The following is a 25,969-nucleotide window of genomic DNA, read 5'->3' on the forward strand; positions in this document are numbered from 1 at the left end:
CTGTTGCAGTCTTACATTCTTTCCACCTTTTTGCTCACCTACTACCCTGACCTCCACATTCCTAGGTCTTTTTCCAAGAGAATAAAAGGCATGAAAGGTGCAGAATATGTCAGAATATGTGGGTGGTGGTGTGACACTAAGCTAATGAGTCTGAGAAGCAGAAGTCTATATCTGCTTGGCTTTCAAAATTAGAACCTGAGCTCCACACACAGAAATAAGCCTCAGCTCCAATGTGAACTTGATAAAAACAATTAGCTCTCACTTCCACTAGGTGGCAGCACAACTCTGCCATGCGATGTGCACTTGGATTAGGGCGTCTCTGGTCTCACTTAAAGAGCGCAGTGGTTAGAGTTACTCCAATTTATAATGTCTCTCACAATGGAGACTAGGTATTGTCCATTTTGCTATTTACAAGCTAGCCTTTCCTTATGCTTCCTGAATGTTATATGTATTGTGAATAATCACATAGCAGTTCTCAAAACTCTACAGGCCATATAACAAAAAAGCCCTTGATAAGCTTGAAAAACGAAGCCAACCATCAAACGACCTGGTTGGTCAAGTTCTGTACAGGTCCTACATCAGATTCAGATAAACCTTCGCCATGATACAGACAAAAACTTCTGAAAGTTTTCACTAGGGTAATAGAATAAAGGTGACTTTACAAACTTATCACAATGCATATTGAATTTTTAAATAGCACCTATGAGAACTTGTTTCTAGAAGCAGTAGTACTTACCAGTTAGACAAGTGGTCAATATAAACTTTCTGATTTTGCAGTCATCAAATTCATTAAGTTATTTTTCCTAAAACCAAACTTTTCTGGTTGGGGCGTTAACCAAATCTCTATTAGAAGAACCAAACCAAACAAAAAAATATCTCTGTGTATTTACTTACAATTATTCCTGAATGTCTGATTCTGGTCTTGGAGTAACAGCCAATTAAAAAAAGAAAACCACACACAGCAGAAAGCACTGTATTTTCAAAGACAATCTTTAGTGATGGCCAACAAATAAATTGTTACTGCAGTAATCTTAAATCATGTTTTTAATGCCTCATAAGATCTGCTTTAAAAATAGTATCCCAGAATGAACTTACATGTGAAGTCAAGATTTTCTGTAAAGTGAATGATCTTCCTAACATGCTCTACATACACTTTATATATCTTTGAAAAGCAACAAGGCTCTTTTAAGCATCCTGTTTTATTTAAACCCTTCAGCTTCTAGTGTCAACAAAAATATTGGGTAATCATAATAATCAGTTACTTCCTTTTGACAGGATCATCAAAAGATACGGTGAAACTTTTTAAAGTAATAAACTGCATTGCATTAATCATTAAAATGTCACAAAGCATTTTGTTAAAATCTCTTATCATTTGACTTTAGTGAAAAGAAATTATACTACTCTCTTTTTCAGTTAAAAAATTTCAGTCCAAGGACTTGAGAGTTCACCTGGTAAGCTGAAATTTGTTCTCAGAGAAATGTGTTAATAGGAGACAGTAGTAAGTAGATAAGATACTATATTCTGTAAATTAGAAAATCAGCACAAGTGCATTCTAAATGAAACAAATAAGAGTTACAATCATGGAGAAGGCAAATTCAAATTGAAAAGTTTCTTCTCAAACACACTCCTATCAACTGCAGAATATTTAACACGCCACACTCAATTACATCACAACATTGTTTATTATGTGAATTTTTTACAATACAAACAAAAAAATACAGAAATGCAATAAATGAATACAGCTAAATGCAGAATGGTGACTTTTTTTTCTTTTCAAGAGGCCATGATTCCCATTTCTAGTAAAATAAAAGAGACTGCACATAGGTAGAAATAGGTTGGTTGTTAGCTTCACAATTTTGCCTAGAAATGATCTATAAATGCATTTTCCCCCCTGCTACTTACCATAAAGTGTAAAAAGGGAATTAAAGGAAAGTTTCTTTGTTGGTTCCTATCATATGAAAGATGCTATATTCTATTTTTTAGCAGGGCCAATATATGGAAAATACCTAAATTAAATGTTATTACAAAAATGAAGCAGTAATGAGATTCTGGCTAAAGAGGGTACTAAATGAAAATAATATATATTTAAAGAATTCAAAACAAACAAACAAAAAAAAAGGTTGTTATAAAAAAGCTCTAGGTGCATTGTAAGCATATAGGTTTTTTTTTTCCATGTGTATTTTTAAACAATGGAAGTGTCAAAAAATAGGGTCAACTGTGTTAGACTAAATTACATTATTGTATACGCTGCATTGAATGGAACCTCTGTATTATAATTATCATAAAGAAGCATAGTTTGCATCATATTATGGCAATTTATCCTCAATGAAACCTTTCAGAGTCCTTTTATTTTGGAATATCCTGTAAACAATCAAACCACCAGAACATGATTGTACAACAGTAAAATGTTTTCTTGCATTAAATTGAAGACATCTGTTTAATAAAAAAGGAAAAGAAAAATGTAGGAAAGGTACTTAGAGCTGTTAGTTTCTAAGTACACAACAACCCTAGACAATTCAAGGCATCTTAATCTCCATCAAGAACAAAAAAATAATAATAATTTTTGTCATGCTGTTAAATCCATCATTAAGGATAAAACCGGTGCAAATTGGTCAAACGGATCCAACAAACACTGATGTCCAAGCTGGCATATTGGCAACTAATACGTAACTGGTGGTCAACAGAGGGTTTAAAAGATCTTCCCTTTCTTCTTGTTCTTTTCCAAGGTTCTAAATGAGTAAACAAAAACAATTAAAATGAGTAACTATAAACCTAGAAAACATATGGTAGCAATAGCTAAACCAACTACAACTGTGTTGGATTTTCAACTGTGTTACATTTTTATTTTAAAATCAGAAGATTTAGAAGTTAACAATAAGGACAATGTTAATCTATAATATTTTCTTGGACAAATATTTGACAAAATTCCAAGACAAACAGTAAGAAATATGACAAAATCCCATTTTTTTATACAAAAACAACTGTTCCTAAATGAAATAGTACAAATCGAAAAAGGTCAACTGACATCAAGTAAGGTATCCTTTTCTCCTACAGCCATCTGCATTCTGAAATGCTTTTTTTCTCACAAATAAATCTTCGTCTTTCTTAAGGGAAAAGTTAATAGATGCATAGTGTTACTGAACAAATGTCTAAACTTGAAAATGTTTAGCAGTGAGGTTAAATTACAGAATCCTTACAGGGATGCAACTTTTCAGTTTTAAATGGGACTAATGAGGAAAAGAACACAAAAGTACAAAGACTACCCAATTTTTGAGTAAATTATGAGTAACTAATTAGCTGCATTAGAAACTAGGTATCTAAAACTTTATCTTAATGAAATAATCCAACACAATAAAAATATACCTCTAAATGTATAAAAGAGAACACTGTGGCAATGCTCTCTCTGTCTGTCAAGAATTACACACAACCATTATGTTTAATATTTGACAGGAAGCAGTAAACAACTAATTATGGTGAGTCAACTGAAGAGAATGTTATGAAGGTACTAAATTATAATTATGAAGATTATTAAGTCATAAAAATGTTTGCAGTGGAAAAAATACTATTATAATAGAGTGCATCAATCTATGTAAAATATTCATCCATGAAAATAATTTGTGCTTGGGATGTATGGTAATGGACAATGTCTTAAAATATTAATGTTTTTAAAATAAACAGGAAAATAATTCTTTAAAACTAATACACATATTTCTTGGGAATCTGATATTAGATACCTTGAAGAGTTCTGTTGTTCTAAAATACGTTGTTGGGCTTCCCAGTTTGCTTTCTCATCTTCAAACTGACGACGTTTTTCCTCTAATTCTTTGTGCTGTGCTTCCAAATTCTTTTTCATTTGCTCATGGCGCCGTTGGAGCTAGTTCAAAGCACAATACATAAAATAAAACTGAGAAATCAGAAATACATTTCATCCAGGCAGTCTAATGTTAAAAGCTGAGCATTCAGTTCTTATGCTATAAATTCAGAGTACCATGTGGAAAGCACTGTCTAAAAATCCTCTTTCTATAGGACTTACCACCCAAAATGCCAGGGACCAAAGAGAATAATCTTGGGAAACAAGGGGTTTAAAAAAAAAAAGTACAATAAGCTACAGTTGTGTAGCACTTTATAAGGGGCATACTCATATTTTCATCATCTCATTTTTCCTTACTCACAAACATGTAGGAAGTTGGGCAGAGAAGACACCACTGTTCCCACTCCTAGATGAGCAAACAGTTGTAGCTGCAGAGTTTATGTCACTTGTACAAAGTCATTAGCCAAAAGTGGCAGCACCAGGTCTGAACCTGTCTCATAATTTCAAGTTTAAGAAAGCGAGACAAGTGAAAAGAAAGCAAATAGGTAAGAATATAAGAGTTACAAGATGAGGAGATAAGGTCCCTGGATTCTTATAAAGCAGCAGTTCTCAAATGTCAGTCTTTGTATGAACCACCTAAACGCTTGTTAAAAATAAAGAATCCTGGACCTAACCAGACATACTGAATTAGAATTTCTGGGTTTTTAAGTCTAGAAATCCACATTTTCAATAAGCCCCCATCCCATGATTCTGAAACAGATGGTTCTTTCTATATTGAGAATTAATGCTGCAAAGAATGCTGGCTGAAAGATAAAAAACACACATGCAAAGTAACTGCAGAAACAAAGAGCTTATCTAGTCCATTTAGGCACTAGTCAATCCATTTCTGTGGAAAACAATCACAGCAAAATATTAATAAATAAATCTAACTATCTAACTACATCAAATAACTAACAACTATTTATTAAAAACTTTCAGATGTCCAGGAATTATGTTCCGTTAAAGACTGTATTACATCAATTAGTCAACATCTTGAATCTGGATTATAATTTTGCATACAATCTGTTTTCTTTGTTACTTCATAAACCCAAAAAAGTGACTTCATATTCATTTCTATTCCAAATATCTCATGCAGTTTCTACAAAATGAAACCATCTAAGATATATTAAAGCAAATATGAATCAAATTTGAAGTAACATCTTCCTGATGATAGCAAACACATTACTAAGAACATATCAGAAAATAGGAACACAGGGAAATGCCTTTAATTATTAAAGAGAAAATGCAAGGGAATTATATACACACAATCCAGCATAGTTACTTCTGAGAAAGAGAGGGATACAATAGGGGAGAGAAACAGAGCTGCCTCAAATGAACTGATGATGCCTTATTTTTTAAACTGGGCCATAGGGTTACAAGTGTTCATCATTCTTTCTCTGTACCTCTATCACATATACATTTTCTTTTGTGTTAACTGCCATGTAGGTTAAAAGTGCAGGTCACAATCCTTCCCTTTGTAGAAATTCTTAGGGTTAGATGTATTACACAGTTCAGAATTTTTCATATTTCTGAAAGCCAATTCTACTTAGAAAGGTCTATTTACTGTATTTACAAAACAACACCTGGGCTAAGGTAGCATCTATCACATTTTTTATTTTTGCAGCAAAGTATATAACTATTCACATCAAGTGGGGATAAAACTGTTCTGTTTCTGGCTTTGCAGTTTTCAGAGCTTTTAAAGATTCGAAATTATGGATACATGATTGTAGACTTGTCTAGGATTTAGAGCACAGTTAAGTGCATTCAAATAATGACTTACAGATATGCAGCACTGACCAAGTTAATTTATCGTTCATCTCATGTAAAAAATGGAAATGAGACAATAATATCCACCTTGTAGGGCTGTGGTATGGACTAAATAACATAATCTATGAAAGATGCTTAGTACTGTGTCTAATACACTGTGCTGCAGGATATTAGCAGCTATGCCCCACACAAATATATCTAGCACTTGAGAAAACATATTATACAAGGTTAAATAGACTTCATATTTATATCCTTATATCGCTTACAGAATTAGGGGAAACTTGGCCCACATCGCTTTACAGTTTCTTTCAATGCTAATAAAAGACTATTCTTCAAAGAGTAGCTAAGTATTACGAAACTCTGTTTTCACCATTCACAGTAATCATTAAAACTCTCAAAAGTTCTATAATTGCTTATGGAAATAAATGCTTAACATAATTGCTTATGACATTTACTCTTAGGAGGAGACCCTAAAATATGTCTTTTCAAATGTAAATTCAACTCCTTTTAGATTTTCATCGAAACCTAAGTGTGGAGATAATGCAGACTCTTGATTATTCCTATTTTTATTTACCTTCTGATAGGGATTCATGGCACCCCACTCCAGTACTCTTGCCTGGAAAATCCCATGGATGGAGGAGCCTGGTAGGCTGCAGTCCATGGGGTCACTAAGAGTCGGACACGACTGAGAGACTTCACTTTCACTTTTCACTTTCATGCATTGGAGAAGGAAATGGCAACCCACTCCAGTGTTCTTGCCTGGAGAATCCCAGGGACGGGAGAGCCTGGTGGGCTGCCGTCTATGGGGTCGCACAGAGTCAGACATGACTGAAGTGACTTAGCAGCAGTAGCAGGGATTCTCCAGATTACTTATTAATTGGTGAAGGGGTAGAGACTCAAATGGATAGATTAAATAAAAACCTAATTAATAAAAAAACTTAATCTCCTAAATGTCATCTTAATAACAAGTGCTCAGGATATTAGTTTTGCAGAGTTGGCAATCTTAAACCTGGAGAAGCTATTCTGTATCTGCACTGAATTAAACACATATTATAAATGTAACAGTAGTGGAAGTAAGTTTTTTTGTGATAAGAGATTACATGAAAAGCTCAGTAATTTAAGAGAAGTCTAATGTGGAATAGAAACACTTCCTCAAAACTATTGAATGCTCTGCATTCTGTCTACTCAATGGATTAGAGTACTTTTGTCGTAATATTAGAGTAGGACTTCCCTGGTGGCTCAGACAGTAAAGCGTCTGTCTACAATGTGGGAGACCTGGGTTCGATCCCTGAGTTGGGAAGATTCCCTGCAGAAGGAAATGGCAATCCACTCCAGTACCATTGCCTGGAAAATCCCATGGACAGAGGACCCTGGTAGGCTACAGTCCATGGGTAGCAAACATATATTTAGTCAAAGAAAGCTTATGTATTTTATGCAGTAATTAATTACAAAAGCAAAGAGACCAACTGTAATGATGTAACAAACTAAATCTGAGTCTTTTCTTAATATGTTTAAATACAAATATTATTATATTAGTAGATCCACATTTAACCACTGAATTTTATCATTAAAAGTAATTTTTAAAATATTTCATATTGTATGACTGATTCATGTTGATGAATGCCAGAAACACAACACTGTAAAGCAATTATCCTCCAATTAAAAAATTGTTTAAGTATTTCATATTAATGTCATCCTACATATTTAAAAGTAATTTTCAGCACAATGATAATAAATCTATGCTGAGAAAACATCATACTGAAATTGCTGATTTGTGTTTACCTATAGTTTCTTCTACTGTTCTTGGACATAAAGCCAAATTTACTCTATAGATTATTGTGTTAAGTGTGTTTTTTCCTCCATCTTTTATCACTTACAGGTGGATATGTCTTCATGATCTTTTTGATTAACAGAAACTAAATATATGCTTCAACATGTAGAGTGATTCTAAGGTTACAGCAGAACAGCTTGATGGAATGCTTTGTCACTACCCTACCTGATTTTTGCAACTGAATTACACTGACACTAGGGTCACATAAGGCCCAACTCATCTACAAAATCACATTCCTTCATTTCTTTTTGTCTGTAATTTATCACAGCATGCCCATAGTTTAATTAAGGTTCTTTCTTTCTCCATTCATATGCAAGTAAGTCTGGTCAATTATTACTATCCTAAAACTAGTTTTTATTCTTATATCTGCCCAAAACTCTTACTTTCTTATACCGACTATATGGAAAGGCTTAAAATTTCATTTCTCATAATTTGTTAACTATAGCTAATAAAATTTACTTTAGGTATTCTACTATGTCTTCCTACCAAGTATACTTGTATCTAAACAGATTATTAAAATATGTATTATTGTAAATCACACACCAGTAAGGTGATGCTTAAAATTCTCCAAGCCAGGCTTCAGCAATATGTGAACCGTGAACTTCCAGATTTCAAGCTGGTTTTAGAAAAGGCAGACAAACCAGAGATCAAATTGCCAACATCCACTGGATCATCGAAAAAGCAAGAGTTCCAGAAAAACATCTATTTCTGCTTTATTGACTATGCCAAAGCCTTTGACTATGTGGATCACAATAAACTGTGGAAAATTCTGAAAGAGATAGGAATACCAGACCACCTGACTTGCCTCTTGAGAAACCTGTATGCAGGTCAGGAAGCAACAGTTAGAACTGGACATGGAACAACAGACTGGTTCCAAATAGGAAAAGGAGTAGGTCAAGGCTGTATACTGTCACCCTGCTTATTTAACTTACATGCAGAGTACATCATGAGAAATGCTGAGCTGGAGGAAGCATAAGCTGGAATCAAGACTGCCGGGAAAAATATCAATAACCTTAGATATACAGATGACCCCACCCTTATGGCAGAAAGTGAAGAACTAAACAGCCTCTTGATGAGAGTGAAAAGAGGAGAGTGAAAAAGTTGGCTTAAAGCTCAACATTCAGAAAACGAAGATCATGACATCTGGTCCCATCTTCGTGGGAAATAGATGGGGAACAGTGGAAACAGTGGCTGACTTTATTTTCCTGTGCTCCAAAATCACTGCAGATGGTGACCATAGCAATGAAATTAAAAGACACTTACTCCTTGGAAGGAAAGTTGTGATCAACCGAGACAGCATATTAAAACGCAGAGACATTACTTTGCCAACAAAGGTCCGTCTCAAGGCTATGGTTTTTCCACTGGTCATGTATGGATGTGAGAGTTGGACCATAAAGAAAGCTAAGTGCCAAAGAATTGATGCTTTTGAACTGTGGTGTTGCAGAAGACTCTTGAGAGTCCCTTGGACTGCAAGGAGATCCAACCAGTCCATCCTAAAGGAGATCAGTCCTGGGTGTTCATTGGAAGGACTGATGCTAAAGCTGAAACTCCAATACTTTGGCCACCTGATGCGAAGAGCTGACTCATTTGAAAAGACCCTGATGCTGGGAAAGATTGAGGGCAGGAGGAGAAGGGGACGACAGAAGATGAGATGGTTGGACGGCATCACTGACTCAATGGACATGAGTTTGGGTAAACTCCAGGAGTTGGTGATGGACAGGGAGGCCTGGCATGCTGCGGTTCATGAGGTCGCAAACAGTCGGACACGACTGAGCGACTAAACTGATTGACTTCCCAGGTGGCTCAGAGGTAAGACTCTGCCTGCCAATGCAGGAGACAAGGAGACGTGGGTTCAATCCCTGGGTTGGGAAAGCTCCCTTGGAGGAGGAAATGGCAACTCAGTCCAACATTCTCGTCTGGGAAACTCCACAGACAGAGGAGCCTGGCAGGTTACAATCCTTAGGGTTGCAAAGAGTTCGACTGAACACACACAGACACATTAAATTTGCATATTACATGTGAAAAAATCGATAGAGCAGTTACATTATCTATCAATTTCATTTAAGACATTATTTTGAAAAGGAGTATTTTGTCAAAGGTGAAAATATATGGTTAATTACCTCAGCTTCAGAGTCCTTCAGTTTTTGAACTTTTTCTTTGACCTTCATCTCAAACACCTGTTCCATCTCCATCTCCATCTTCTTCATTTTAGCTACATGTTCCCTTCTTTCTTCTTCCATTTGTGCAAGAGGGCTCCTATTATGAACATTAAAGATAATCATTATATGTCTAAAAATGAAAAGTGTAATACAAAACTGAAAGTGATGAAAACAATGCTGTATGCCATTACTAAATTCTCTGCTTTCTGTTTTTTGAAAACAAGCTTCAAAAGAAGCTTTTAATTATTCTGACACCATCTTAAATAACACAGAACACAGGTTTGAAGTTTTATGTATGAACATATGAAAAAATTCTTCAGAAACTTTAAAAATGTATAAATATTTACAATCTAGAACTTCCTTCCATGAAGTTTCATCACTTGAAGTCTCCCTAAACCTAATGCATATCAAATCTAAAAAAAACACATGAAACAGACTGTATAAGGAAAATGGAAAAGACACATTCCCTAAATACATTCTCAAAAAGAAAAACTAGAAGAAAATTAATTTTTAAACAAAATTTTAATATGAAAAAATGGTATTGAGTTAATGGAGGAGGAGGATGGAGGGAGGCAGAAAAAGACAGTATCAGAAGCAAATGAATATCCTGACGTTTCTGAAATGCCAGAAAACATACATTAAAAAGTAGTTCACTCTATTAAAGTCCACAGACTCAAATCTCTGCACAATGTTTTCCAAGATTTTATGTTGAAAAATACTACAAATACGCTTTATGTGAAGGCTAGTATACTTATGGAGAAAAGAGTACGCAAAGTATCAGCAACCTACTACAGTCCCAGAGAAGAAAGAAAAGTGGGCTCTGTGGCCTTCGGAATCTCTAAAAACCTATTCCAATACACTGGGACAGCTTAAAAGAGGCAGGCTCTTTTCCGACTTTGTTGATTAAACACGTATATTGTGCTTCCACAAAAACAAGCTTTGACCATTTAATTACAACCCTAAATGAATAAAGTGGTTAAAAAAGTTAAATTATGGCTTAAAAACAAAATCAGGCTTTGTATTTCATCTATAACTTCAAGGCTAGTCACTTTAATCTTGATTTGACACACTCTGATTATAGTGACTTCTCTCCTTATGAGGCTGAATATTTCTGACCATTGTAGCACTATTCTTTCCTATCAAGGAAAACAAGAGACCGAGATGGAATGTATTAAATGAACAACAGGACAGAAAGAACACTGCCTACTGATTTTTCTTAGCAAAAAGGAAAAGACAAAATGTGATGTAGCATTGTGACCAAGAGGATTTGTTTTTGCAATTAGAGCAAGTTAGAACAAAATGTTACTTAACTAAAGGATATTTCATCAAAAGAATAAACCTGCAGTATGTTTTAATAATTAAACAATTAATCAGAAGTTCTGAAAATGAAAATAAACCAAACATTAACTTAGGAGAATCAACATTCAAAAAGCCAGGTAAACTGGAATAAATTTTAAAGTGTAAATATCATTATTTCACTAAAAGCTGATATATTTATGGCAGGTATTTTTAAGAGGAGCCTCAGATCTCTTGGGTCCTGAAATCACACAACAAACGTGTGTGTGTTTGTGTTGTGTGTTCATACAAGTGTTTTTTCTAGTAAGGGTTCAAAGCTTTTGTTTGATTTCTATAAAACTCACTTCTGCCATACTCCAAAACACTTTTAGGCTCTAGGAAAAAAATACTCATAAAAATGATTTTTGAATTGGCCATCTTAAATAACTGAATATGTTAAGCAACTTAAGATTATCCAACAACACTGCTGCAACTTGAAAATATATTGTAAACATTAAATAAATTAAGTAAACACCAGAATTTAAAAAAATAAATTAAAATTCAGATGGAATTGTGATTTTAAAGTTAAATACATATTCTTACTAATAATAACCTATCTATAAAATACTCTTTAATTTCATCCTTGGGAGGAACAAGCCAATCCATATAAATGTAAAGAATTTGTAGTATACTTTGTACATGAAAAGGCTACCTACCACCTTACCAAGAGTGGAACACTGTCACCTAAATTATTTAAATAACTCTTGGAGGAAAACAGAAGATTGTAGAGCTTTGATGTTTTAAAATTTGTTTTTAAATATTAAAAATCTTTACATACTAAAACTGCTTATGTCTTTGGAAAAACAAATGAAATGTCTTCAAGTGTGCCATATCTAAAAGAACAAAAAATACAGAGACTTATCAGCACACATAAATGGAGAAGAAAAAGGTAACCCTCTCCAGTATTCTTGCCTGGGAAATCTCATGGACAGAAGAGCCTGGAGGACTACAGTCCATGTGGTCACAGAAGTGGGACATAAGTGACTAAACAACAACAAAACACACTTAGAGTAAACCACAATAAAAACAGCAATTAAAAGCAAATCCACAGATTTTACAGTAAAGGGGCTCAGCTGGTAAAGAATCCACCTGCAATGCGGGAGACCTGAGTTCAATCCCTGGGTTGGGATGATCCCCTGGAGAAAGGAAAAAGGAAAGGATCCTACCCACTCCAGGATTGTGGCCTGGAGAATTCCACGGACTGTATAGTCTGTGGGGTCACAAAGAGTCAGACACAACTGAGCGACTTTCACTTCACGTTCCTAAAACAAAAGTTTATGGCCAAATTTGTTGAAGATAGTTAATTTCTTTTCCAAATTCTGTTAATAATCCCTATACCAAATCATTATGAAAGTAAATATGCTATGCAACTATCTTCTGACAGTCTGCTCAAGTTTCTAAACCTATTTACATATGCATACTTTCAAAGAGATGTTCAATATTTCACACTTGAGGTACTTTGTCTTTCAACCTTGTAAAAATACTTGCCTCCTAACCAAGAGTGATATTTCAGTATTATAAGAAAATGGTCACACATATAAAAAATTAATTTTTTGAAGACTCTTACCAGTCAAAATGATTTTGTAAACCTCTCTAATTGTTAAATTAATTAGCATCTCAATTCTAGTCATCTTTATTAAAGTGCTATTTAGAAAACAGTAATACAAAAATGTGTTTATAGTGCAGAAAACAGGAAAAAGGATAACTTTTTGTTATCAGTTTTTCAAATGAAACTTTATTAGATAGCTAGAAAAACCATTTAAATTATTTCATTGTCTGCCCACTTTTTAATGAAAATGCTTGTTGATACACATCAACAAGCTAAAGCTTATAAACTTAAACTTGTCAGAGAAATTCAACGTAACTCAATCAAAAAAATAAAAAGACCCGGTAAAAGACTTTTTAAAAAACAGGCCAACATAACCTGAACATCATATTAAATCCTCAAAGATGCAACTTAGCTTCTTTTGGGGATCTTTTCAAGGAGATCCTGAAAAATGACTTACCCTTTCCATGTGACCAATAGCAGAATCACAGCAAGGACCACATTTAAGGCTGACCTAAGACCCTACTGTGGTTATGTCATACAACCTACATTTTGGTTGTATAAATGTATAAATGCTGAAATGTATTACATTTTGAGCATAACGAAAAGAACCAAATTTCATTTAAATTATATGTGGTCTTTCCTGAAGAATTCATTAAGCAAGTACATTTACATACTTTTGCTTCTTAGTTTGGTGGTTTGGCAGGTCACTATGTATACAGACATGTAGCAATTTTCATACAGCATTATCCAAAAGAATTTCAGTTAAATTAAGGATTTCAAAGAGCAACAAAATTTTCCAAACATTTTGGGAAACAATAGTTACTAACATTTTGCCAAGTGAGAGTGTTAAAACTAAACATAAATAAAACAATACCATCATCATATTTTCACAAAAGGACACATGAATAAAAGATGTAACTGAAAAAAAGAGGGGGGGAATTTCAGAAAACTGTCTTTATGTATCTTTAGATCAATGAAAATTTTGTCATGTACCAAAAGTTATGAGGATTATCCTTTGAAAACCTGTATTTTCAGCCATTTCTATGAATTCAGTTACTGATAAAGATGGAGAAGGCTATAGAAAACAAAAATAAAATTAACATATGGGAAAAAGGTAACCACAACTTAACCATCTCAATAAAGCGAAACAAATACAGAAATAGAGTGAATCACAGAAGTTTTTTGGCTTCCCAGGGCATGTAAGTTATATTTATACTATACTTTATTAGATGTGCAATTGCATTATGTCTAAAACAATCAACGTATGAAAAAGTAAAAGTGTTAGTCACTCAGTTTTATCTGACTCCCTGTGACCCATGGACTGTAGCCCACCAGGCTCCTCTGTGGAATTCTCCAGACAAGAATACTGGAGTGGGTAGCCATTCCCTTCTCCAGGGGACCTTCCCAACACAGGGATCAAACCTAGGACTCCTGCACTGCACGCAGATTCTTTACCATCTGAACCACTAAGAAAGCCCATAAAGAACACTATTCCAATTTTCTATTGAGTAGCCAAGAGGAATTTGATGGCGAAGAAGTAATATGATTTTTTACTAAATAAATAATGCCATTCCTGGGAGGAATCGATGTATACTTACTTAGTAAGTTGCCCTTTATTCTTGTTGTTATCAACTCCATTATAAGTCACAGCTGCCAGTTTTCTGCTCCGGTAGTTCTCATAGTGTACATTATTAGTGACATCTTTCAAGTCCTGCATATGTGTTCTGTCATAAATAAAAGACACATAAGGAATGTGCTTCTATTAAAAAAGCTTTGGTGTAAATTCAAAATTTTAGCAAACAAAAAATTCAGACGAAACTTTTCAAGGAAGACAGCATTTATCTGTCTTCACTTACATGTAAGGGGGAGCAAGATACAATGAGCTAACTTGACATTAATGGAAATTTAAGTCCCAAATTAAAGTTTAGAAACCATAAATTCTCTCAAAACATTTACTAAACAATGACATTGCTAGAGAAGAGTATTTACCTTTATAGCATATATTTTATTTTACTAGAGAAGGAAAGGTAGATTAGTTCCTACTGAAGTTCACAAACCTAAAAGAAATTGCTTTCCTTAATATTTCCTTAATATTACTAATATTTGAGTTTTTATTCAGGTTAATATATAGGAATACATAGATTACACATCAAGTTGGATTCAAACTGGGAAATTTTAATTTGGAATAAATTCCTATTTATTCCAACTATCTGGTAAATGTGGTATTTTGGTTAATGAATGTCTGCTCATAGCAGACATTATCTATGATACATAAAATTAATATATAGGAGATACCTACACATGAGACAATTTTACCATTCCCTAGTGTTTCAAGATGCTAAGACTCCTGTGAGCTGCTCTACTGTATCCTTTACCAATGCAATGTTCTTGGATATACATGGTGTGGGAGTACTCTGTATCATTTTATCTTCCTTTTTCTCATCACTCGTTCCTGCACTTCTAATCCCCTATCTTTCATCTCCACCACTTTACCAAAACTCCCTTATGAGAGACAAACGTAAAGGTGTTATTCTGTTTTTATTCTGCCTGATAGCCAAGAAACATTTACTATTACTTTTCCCTTTTGTGATGGCCAATTACTATGATTCATCCTCGATTGGACATTTTTGTGCAGTTCTCTGATAGTTTACTCCTGTTTCTAACTAAGACTGGGTTTTCCACAAGCCTCATTGTCCTTTATACTCTGCCCCTTGATGAATATACACTTTCTATGGCCACTGGAATTATCTAAAGCTCTATCCCTCTCTACTTCTGTCAAGTCAGACAGTTTCTTACTCTGAGCATATCCAATGATTGGGACTGAATTTGTCACTGACTCTCAAACTTACTTCAGAGTTCTTCCAGTCTGCTTTGGGAGCTCTCCTGGCACTCTTGAAGTCAAGTCACTCTAACCCAAGACAACCTTCTCCTTGGCTGCCAGTCTTTCCTATGGTACCAGTAAATGTGACAGGTGACAGCATATAAACTCTTCAACTATACTATAAACATCCCCTTTTACAAAAAATGTGCCCATCACCTTTTGCACTCTTGCCACAGAGCATATAATGGGCCCTGCAAAAAACTGATTTGGGAGCTGAGATGTGATAAACATTGTTGATTTTCTAGGACACATTACTGTTTTCAATTTCTCTAAGTAGAGAATAATAAAAACAAATAACCGTGCCAGTATAAAACAATCTTTTTGTAATTTTAAATATATTACCTCATCAATGCATCATTAAAAAATCATTAAAGGACCTGAGGTAAAGTACTTAGTAGCTGAAATACAAGATATATAAGGTGGACTTATTAACTAGCTATTAAATTATTTTTGTTAATGTCATTAAACACTTTAGTTAATGAAAGATTTTTCCCTTTCACTAAAATAACCTTTTTTTAATGATTACTTGGTTCTGGTATTTTTCAGGTTATAAAAGTCTCTATTTCCACTTAAATACGTTTTATTTTACCCTTAAAAATCAACTCATTCTTCCACACTTAAAATAATTAGTATTTTCTCCACAGTTTCTTGAATTTATTTATCTTTTCCATTTCTGATTGCTGATACTATACCATTCTCTTCTCTCCTTTTGTTTTCCTTCTCTATTTGATTTTGGCACTCTCTACTGCCACATCCTGAAATTATTTTTATCAAATTTTCCTCTTTTCCATTGTCTTCCTTGCTTTGCCTGCAACAGTCAGTTTTCTAAATTAGCAAAATGACATATCTTTGAACTTGGGTCTTTCTTAGGAGCAACCACTACTCCTGACTTTAACCTGCAGGATTTCACTTACTTGGAAGTCACAGACATATGGAATATTGGTATTGATATTTCCTTCAAGTATTTACTAAATATCTACTAGGTGCCTTTATCATAAAGACATGAGCTACATAACATATACCTTACCTCTCCTCTGAACTTAGAAGGAAAAGCAGTAAAATATTCCTAAACTTATTTTCAAAGTATATTTATCAAGGATGTTTTACATGTTTCAAAGACTATAAATGAAAAATTATGTTAAGAGGCAAAGTAAACATCTAGCAAAAGTGTAAGTGAACATTTATGCCTTAGGAAAGAAAAAAAACAAGTGCGCTAAAACAAATTCAACAAATAAATGAAGTTTTTATTAAGCAAAACTGCATAACCATCTACCTCAAGAAGTTGAAGACAATATCTTCATTCTACTTGATAAAAATGTTAAGTAGGATCACTCCCAACCCCACAAATAAACATCTAATGACTCTATTTATCTTAATTCATCTTAAGGCAACTATTTTCATAAATCCTTCTCTATCTGGTTCTGCTCCAAGAAAATATACCACTTAATACTTACTTTGAATTTAATACATGTAAATGTTCTCATCATAGCATATATCTACTTATATATATTACATAAAAATTATGTAATATTACATAATTTTAGAATTTTTAATATTTCCACACATGTATGATTGTCTTATTGCTTTCCTGTAGGAATGGTCCATTTGCTTGTAATGCTTGTATACTACTGAGTCCCACTCATCAGAGGGGAGGCTGCATACCTTCAAATGTTCAAAGTCTGGCTAGTAACTAGCCTTCCTTTCTATAGTATTTTAGGTACATAGGGAATTATTGATTGCATATATAAATAAAACACGTAAGACAAAGTTAAAGATTATTATTGCTTCAAGCACTAGGTAAGTAGCATAGATTTAAAATTGAGGAAAATAATAAAATGATAGGGAATGCACTGGCAGTTAATATTTATGAAACATTCTTTACATATATAAAATCATCAGAGATTATTAGTTCTTCTGAAGTCACATTTTCAAAATGGAAGAGAAAGCAAAGAAATGGTAATAGAACCTGAAGCATTGTTTTCTCAAAACCAAGGGAGATGAACATCCTTTCATGTGCATTTGCTCTTCTCCCACTGTGTGAGGCCTGGCAACCGCTGTGGCTGAATTAACACCATCATCTACTTTCTATCATAGCATCTAGTCATGAGTTCTTTTGAGAAAAATCAATTACATGGCGATCTCAATTTCAAAATTCACTCTCATCTCATATTTCTTGAGGTAGCTGCTGCTGCTGCTGCTAAGTCACTTCAGTCGTGTCTGACTCTGTGTGACCCCACAGACGGCAGCCCACCAGGCTCCCCCGTCCCTGGGATTCTCCAGGCAAGAACACTGGAGTGGGTTGCCATTTCCTTCTCCAATGCATGAAAAGTAAAAAGTGAAAGGGAAGTCACTCAGTCGTATCCAACTCTTCGAGACCCCATGGACTGCTGCCTACCAGGCTCCTCCGTCCATGGGATTTTCCAGGCAAGAGTACTGGAGTGGGGTACCACTGCCTTCTCCTCTTGAGGTTATCAGTTTGACTCAAATTGTCCCCCTCACTTTTAACAATGATCTTGTTGCTGTTCCATGATTTCCAATTATCATCAATATTCCTATTACTTCTACATAGCTAAAGAAATTCTTGTATACTGGGAAAGTGCAGAGTAGTGTGAAACTGAAGAGACATCAACTTAAGATGGACATGTAAAACTGGAGGCTGAAAAGAATAGTATGTATTGAGGGTCTGGAGAAGCAAGCATGATGAGAGGAAAAAAAGAGCAAAAGGGTATGGAATAGCATAAAGAAGGAATTTATCTCTCCATGAAAACAATGAGGTTCATTTTGATCCTCTTTTTGTTCCCTATCTCTGGGTCTTTTCAACTTTTTTTCAGAATTTCCTCTCTGCTGTTAGTTTTCTAATTAAGGTCCTGGTTCCTCTAACCAGAATTAATCCTGTTTTCACATGATTTCCTTCTCCTTCATCAGATGTACAAGGTACAATTCAGGACTGATGTTTTTCCATCCTGGGAGGAAGATCAGTTTTTCAGTGTTTCAGTAACAAAAGTGCTCCACTCACCAGCTACTAAGCTGTGTATCTTTTAAATATTTGAAGTTCAGTTTCTGACCTAAAACTTAAGCCTTCTCTTCCAGTTTCCACAAGCTTTTCACATTAAAGAGAAGCAAAAGCCTGTTCCTTTCTACTTTCATACTTCTTTCAGTATTAAACCACAACACAAAGTACAATGATTGAAAGATCCACTTTCCTATGTATCCCTAGCCACACAGCCTATTTTGTATTTTTCCTCTAGAGTTCAAAACCTTGGCAAAATAATCCAAATTTGTCTCTAGGCAGTGCTTGCTTCAGTGCTAGAATGAAGATACCAGTTTAAATTAGCTAAATTTACAGAAGACAAAAAACTAAATCTGAGACTTATTTTATTTAGGGAAAGTAAAATCTGTGTTATTTTCATCACTTCTTACACTTACCTTATCAACATATTTCTTAGAATTGTAAAATCACAATGTTCACCGTTTTCAACTACAAAAAAAAAAAATCAGACCATATGTATTACTTCCACTAAACTCATTCTTTTCAAAGGAAATTGGGTGTTAACAATGAGAGAATATACAAAGTATTAAATACCTTAGGTCAATGTTTCATTCAGACTTTAACCCTATAAAATAGTACTTAATGTTGCGGGTCAAGGGTGGGTGAGGAATTAACTTTAGAAAAACTACAAGTTAACCAAAATGAAAACCTAAGCCAAGAAACTTTAATGTTCTTCTTTTTTTTAATGTATCACTAAAAGAATACTCTTGAAGGGGGATAACCTAAAACTAAAGATACAAAGCAATTTCCTCTGTGCAGATTTCTAAGGTCTATACCAGTTTTAAAGTCTCAGCTCAAAAACTGAAGGTTACACGGTGATGAAAAGAGCTGAGAGTGACCACAGTATCTCTAGTTGGGAAAGTCACTCGTAAGAACATTAACTTGGAAAATATCCTAAAAATTATGTATATTTTCAAAGTAGTATCAACAAATTATAATCATGACTCAATCTTCATTCCAAGTTACTATAACACTGAAGATTAAGTATTAGTATAAACCAGTATAATGAACACAAATTTCAGGAAATGTATCTAATGCCAAGAAGGCTTCAAAGAATTGACTCTATAACTAAGATTATATTGCTGTTTAAAACTCCTTTAAAAAATTAGTATAGAGGATCTCTTAATAACAAAATTTTTTGCTCTAAAGATATGATGCCAAGAAGTTGACTTCTGCCCTGAAGAAAGCAAAATGCAAATCTTTTAATTGGGCTTCTGACAGTTCTCATTCTTTAGGGTCCCAGACCCAACTGAGACTCAGATAGAAATGACAGGCCTTTTCTCCAAAATTGTTTTCAATTTCAGAAGGTTTATTAGATCCCTTGGGAGCAATCTGTGGGCCCCAGGTAAAGAACCCCTGCATTGTAAGTGTGTTTTCAAACAAGAAAACAGGAATAGGCTTAATGGTGGGGCAGAGGTGGGAGGATGAATACTGACAAGTGGCTTCTAAAGTACTATAATGTTAAGATTTAACACATACTTGCCTGACACAGCAGGACATAAGGTCTGAGAAATGTGAATGTATTTAATGAGATAAGATGAGACTCAATGAAACTGAATTCAGATCTTTGAAAATCTAGACTATATCAATGCAGCATGCATATTATACTACTTACTAAATACAAATTTTTTATAACATTTGTGAGATCTTATAGAAAGCCATTCACTGAAGAAAACCTTACCTTCTGCAACACCCCAAGGATACTGCCTTCCTCTGACCCTTTTTCCATTAACTTCAATGATAGTATTACTACCTACCACAGCAAGAGGTAAACGGTCCTATAAAACAAAGTATTCTTGTTCAAATACATCTCTGTAGTCCTCACAAATTCAAGAATAAAGAAGTTAACCTTACTCAACAGGTAAGCAAAAAACATTATTACCCCAATAGTTTTTGCATTCACTTTCATAGGTCATTCAATTAATATTTAGTAAATTGCCATTGTATGGCATTATTACCAATGTAAACAATAAACAAAATTATACGTTCACTAAAATTTAAGAATACTAAGGCATATACTGATCAGATTATTTGTCAAAGCATCATTCCAAAAAGAAGTGTTCCATACTGGAAAAATTTAAAAGGCTAAAAAATACATTGGCAGCTACAAGGAAAAAAATGAGACTTGTGGCTAGTTTGCCTACTTGATAATAAATCAACCTTAATAGCTCTAGAAGCAGACAATGTTATTAATATATCGTTTTTAAATCCAGGGTACTTAGGAAACCACTATAAGTTAAAAATACAGAAAATTATGTCCGAATAGATTTTTGATTGATTTTTATAAAAGAACAAAATAAAACATATGTTTGGCTCTTGAAGAATAAGCATAATAGTGCTTAAGAGCAAATCCTTTGTCTTCTCATTATGCTTCCCCTTTCATTCCCATTACCTGTTTGTTTCTAAGGGGGAAAATTATAAAATATGAAATCAGTTAATTGAAAACCATCTGAAAACAAGAACTGTTACTTATCTTTCTATTCCATATAATGCTTTATTATACTAACAGTCAAACAACAAAGTTAATCATAAAGGTGAACTAAACAATCAATAATCTCATTTATTTTGTCAAGTCAATTGTTTAAAAACATTTATATATGTATATGCCACATGGAAAGTGGGATTCTTAGTTCCCTGACCAAGGATTGAACTTGGGCCCCCTGCAGTGGAAGTACAGTCTTAACTGCTGGACCATCAGGAAGTCCCTATAAACACTGCTATTTCTAGTCTTTACAGCAGCTATTATAGTACTGCTAAGGCCCTAAAACATGTTAGTATATGTATGGGAATGAACCTACCTTTATCTTTTTAACAAGCTTATTTTCTTCTTCATCATCTGTCTCTGGGAATTCATATATTTTAATTTTATGTTCTTGGATTTCTTTCATTATCTAAGATGAAAGAGGAAGTTAGTAAAAGAGCACCACATATAATTTTAGACATTAGCTTTATTTTTATTATACTCTTCTTAAATTTCCTGAGTCTTTAGCTCCAGTTCCTTTACTGTTTTTCAACAATGCAAAATATAATTTAAAACCAAAATAGTATGCTGGTGTTTTTTTTTTTCAATAAAGTTTATATATAAGTACCATTCTCTAAATCCAATTGCTTCAGAAATGTTAACCTTATAAGGTTATAATACCCAAAGAGTTCTAAAAATGAAGTAAGAGTCCAGAAATGGCTTCACTAGTTGATTTCTATTCTAGTGGTTTTGGGTTATTTATTTATAATGACTGAGATACCTTTAGACAAATTCTTACCAACTATTTTATTCAGCTGAATCAACAGAGCTTAAACTCACCTAAAGTTTTTAGTAGAACTGAGCAAAGGTAAATAAAATTAAGTATAGCACTGGCTCTGGGAAAAAAAAATGTGTACTTATCAGGAAGTATCCTTGCATGTACATGTGCATACACATACATCAAGGAGCAACAGATAAAAGATCAGGCAAGCACACAGGGAGAAAACATGCCCTAGAAATTAAGAAGCTAATGAGTTTATAATAATAATCAATGAGAATACAGAAAAAAAGAAAGACAACTTACTAGTAACATCAGAAATGACCTCAAATTAATTTATTTTGTCCAAAATCACTCTAAATTCAAATAAGAATACAGACATCCAAATAGTGTTGAATACCTACCCTATTCAAACTTATAACAAACAAACTGATGGCTAATAAACCTAAACCTAGCTCCCTGCCTGTACTGGTAGCTTAATGCTACACTCACTACCAGGGTCCCCAGCAGCAGTAAAGGGACCTGAAATAAAATGTGCCACACGGCTACCAAAGCAGACAGAACCACCATGGAAATAAACAAGACCACATATCTTTTATAACTCGGTTATGCATCTATTTAGAAAAAAAAAAAAACCCAAGAATAAATGATGAGGTGTCAGATCATGCGTCAACCCAATGTTGGCCAAAAAGTTTATTCAGGTTTTTTTGTAAGCTTTCTGAACATACTTTTTGGCCAACCTGATACATGACTAGAAGAAAAAAGAAAGACTAGTAGCTAGCTCTAAGAGCAATGGCTTTTAGTCAGAGGTTGTATATTAAAATAGCCTGAGTAAGCATCTTCACAATAACAAATACAAAGCTGTATCTTAACCTACAAAACCAACTAGTAGAGCTATGGTCCAATAATTCATTTTGAAAAAGTTCTCTACATGATTCTGATAAACATCTCTGGTTAAACACTACCTGCCCCTGGCCCCCTGCTTTTTTTTAAAGAATAAATAAAGAAAAAGTAAACTGACAACCACTGCAAGTGACCAATTTAGTAGAGATCACTGCTTATTCATCTTTTTTATTTCTTCATTTTTAGTACAATTCCAAATTAAGATAAAATAGATATATTACTAATACTATATGACTAGTATCTGAACTTAGGAACAGCAAATTACAAAATAAAAATGGAGCTAATAAATGTAAAATAAAAAATTTCCTGGTAGAAATATCAGATACAGTAAAAATTATGTAGTAAAACATTCTAAAAATTTCTACAGATTTAACACAATTTCAAAGCAAATTTCCACAGGTTTTTGTTTTTCTAATAGTTTTCAAGTTATTCTAAAAGTCATACTGAAAAAGATGAAGAACCAAAGTACTTTGTTACAAACGACTAGAAGGACAGTGAGAGATAATAAACTCTAAAATCTACTTTAAAATATTATACAACTTAGCCTCAATTTAAAAGACATACAGTGCTAGATGCTCAGTTGTGTCCAACTCCTTGCAACCCCATGGACTGTAGCCTGCCAGGCTCCTCTGTCCATGGAATTCTCAAGAATACTGGAGTGGATAGTCATTCCCTTCTCGAGGGGATCTTCGTGACCCAGGGATCAAACCCACGTCTCCTGCACTGCAGGCAGATTCTTTACTATCTGAGCCACCAGGGAAGCTCTAAAAAGACATAACACTGCCCTAAAATTTAAAAATAGGCTACTAGAATAGGAAAGTAGTTCCAGAAACTGATCCTACATTTCATAAAATACAATATATAATAGAACAAACACACAACACTGAGGGAAAACTAAACCCTTGCTTTAAAATGTTCAGCTTTTCTGGAAAATTGAAAGTTAAAGAAATTATTAGACATCACCTTAATCCAAAAAAGTATAAAAAAAAATTATGACAACGTTAGCAAGGCATTGGATCAAACATACCTGTCATAAAAGGAATTTTGACTGTTTTATTGAGAAAGCACCATGACAAAATGGAGAGGGGGTAATACAATAATTATACCCTTTAAAAAGTAATCCTCTCCCCAGGAATTCAGTCTAGGAAAGTAATTTTATAAAGGGTATGGGGAGGGGCAGTGGCACAAGCTATACAGACAATCTAAAATGGGGCTTCCCTTGTGGCTCAGCTGGGAAAGAATCCGCCTGCAATGTGGGAGACTGCCTGTGGGGACGGGTGGTGGTGGAATCTAAACAGAAACATCTAAAATAGCCTTATTTAAATTGACGAAGGATACGGGGCATTATGGTTTCCCAGATGGTTCAGTGGCAGAGAATCCACCTGTCAACAGAGGAGGTAAAAGAGACAGAGATTCGATCCCTGGGTCAGAAGATCGCCTGAAGCAGGAAATGGCAACCCACTCCAGTATTCTTGCCTGGAAAATTTCACGGACCGAGGAGCCTGGTGGGCTACAGTCCACGGGATCACAAACAGTTGGACTGAAGGGCACTATGATAATACTTATGGGCTCCTAGGAGAAATAGTAAGGTAAGAGAAACCCAAGTAAGATGGTAGGTGTTGCAAGAAGGCATCAGAGGGCAGACACACTGAAACCATACTCACAGAAAACTAGTCAATCTAATCACACTAGGACCACAGCCTTGTCTAACTCAATGAAACCAAGCCATGCCCGGGGGGCAACCCAAGACGGGTCATGGTGGAGAGGTCTGACAGAATGTGGTCCACTGGAGAAGGGAATGGCAAACCACTTCAGGATTCTTGCCTTGAGAACCCCATGAACAGTATGAAAAGGCAAAATGATAGGATACTGAAAGAGGAACTCCCCAGGTCAGTAGGTGCCCAACACGCTACTGGAGATCAGTGGAGAAATAACTCCAGAAAGAATGAAGGGATGGAGCCAAAGGAAAAACAATAACCAACTGTGGATGTGACTGATGATAGAACAAGGTGCAATGCTGTAGAGCAATACTGCATAGGACCCTGGAATGTCAGGTCCATGAATCAAGGCAAATTGGAAGTGGTCAAACAAGAGATGGCAAGAGTGAACGTTGACATTCTAGGAATCAGTGAACTAAAATGGACTGGAATGGGTGAATTTAACTCAGATGATCATTATATCTACTACTGTGGGTAGGAATCCCTTAGAAGAAATGGAGTAGCCATCATGGTCAACAGAAGAGTCCGAAATGCAGTACTTGGATGCAATCTCAAAAATGACAGAATGATCTCTGTTCGTTTCCAAAGCAAACCATTCAATATCACAGTAATCCAAGTCTATGCCCCAGCCAGTTATGCTGAACAAGCTGAAATTGCATGGTTCTATGAAGACCTACAAGACCTTTTAGAACTAACACCCAAAAAAGATGTCTTTTTCATTATAAAGGACTGGAATGCAAAAGTAGGAAGTCAAGAAACACCTGGAGTAACAGGCAAATTTGGCCTTGGAATGTGGAATGAAGCAGGGCAAAGACTAATAGAGTTTTGCCAAGAAAATGCACTGGTCATAGCAAACACCCTCTTCCAACAACACAAGAGAAGACTCTACACATGGACATCACCAGATGGTCAAAACCGAAATCAGATTGATTATATTCTTTGCAGCCAAAGGTGGAGAAGCTCTACACAGTCAACAAAAACAAGACCAGGAGCTGACTATGGCTCAGATCATGAACTCCTTATTGCCAAATTCAGACTTAAATTGAAAAAAGTAGGGAAAACCACTAGATCATTCAGGTATGACCTAAATCAAATCCCTTATGATTATACAGTGGAAGTGAGAAATAGATTTAAGGGTCTAGATCTGATAGATAGAATGCCTGATGAACTATGGACAGAAGTTTGTGACACTGTACAGGAGACAGGGATCAAGACCATCCCCATGGAAAAGAAATGCAAAAAAGCAAAATGGCTGTCTGGGGAGGCCTTACAAATAGTTGTGAAAAGAAGAGAGGCGAAAAGCAAAGGAGAAAAGAAAAGATATAAGCATCTGAATGCAGAGTTCCAAAGAATAGCAAGAAGAGATAAGAAAGCTTTCTTCAGCAATCAGTGCAAAGAAATAGAGGAAAACAACAGAATGGGAAAGACTGGAGATCTCTTCAAGAAAATTAGAGATAGCAAGGGAACATTTCATGCAAAGATGGGCTCGATAAAGGACAGAAATAGTATAGACCTAACAGAAGCAGAAGATATTAAGAAGAGGTGGCAAGAATACACAGAAGAACTGTACAAAAACGATCTTCACAACCCAGATAATCACGGTGGTGTGATCACTCATCTACAGCCAGACATCCTGGAATGTGAAGTCAAGTGGGCCTTAGAAAGCATCACTACGAACAAAGTCTAGT

General features: G+C 34.8%; 1 protein-coding gene across 1 annotated transcript in view; it reads right to left on the reverse strand.

Annotated features, from left to right (window-relative positions):
• Window positions 1-1,741: 1,741 nt before the first annotated feature.
• SEPTIN7 (septin 7) overlaps window positions 1,742-25,969 on the reverse strand; it is a 60,591-nt gene continuing 36,363 nt past the window's right edge. The window contains exons 7-13 of the mRNA XM_068972988.1: window positions 21,220-21,312; window positions 20,103-20,199; window positions 18,799-18,850; window positions 14,090-14,215; window positions 9,569-9,704; window positions 3,735-3,874; window positions 1,742-2,729 (exon numbers count right to left, since the gene is read on the reverse strand). Coding sequence (XP_068829089.1) covers window positions 2,690-2,729; window positions 3,735-3,874; window positions 9,569-9,704; window positions 14,090-14,215; window positions 18,799-18,850; window positions 20,103-20,199; window positions 21,220-21,312 — 684 coding nt within the window. The 3' untranslated portion in view covers window positions 1,742-2,689. The remainder of the gene's footprint in view (window positions 2,730-3,734; window positions 3,875-9,568; window positions 9,705-14,089; window positions 14,216-18,798; window positions 18,851-20,102; window positions 20,200-21,219; window positions 21,313-25,969) is intronic.

This window comes from Capricornis sumatraensis, chromosome 5, assembly GCF_032405125.1.
Source record: "Capricornis sumatraensis isolate serow.1 chromosome 5, serow.2, whole genome shotgun sequence".
Lineage (NCBI taxonomy): Eukaryota > Metazoa > Chordata > Mammalia > Artiodactyla > Bovidae > Capricornis > Capricornis sumatraensis.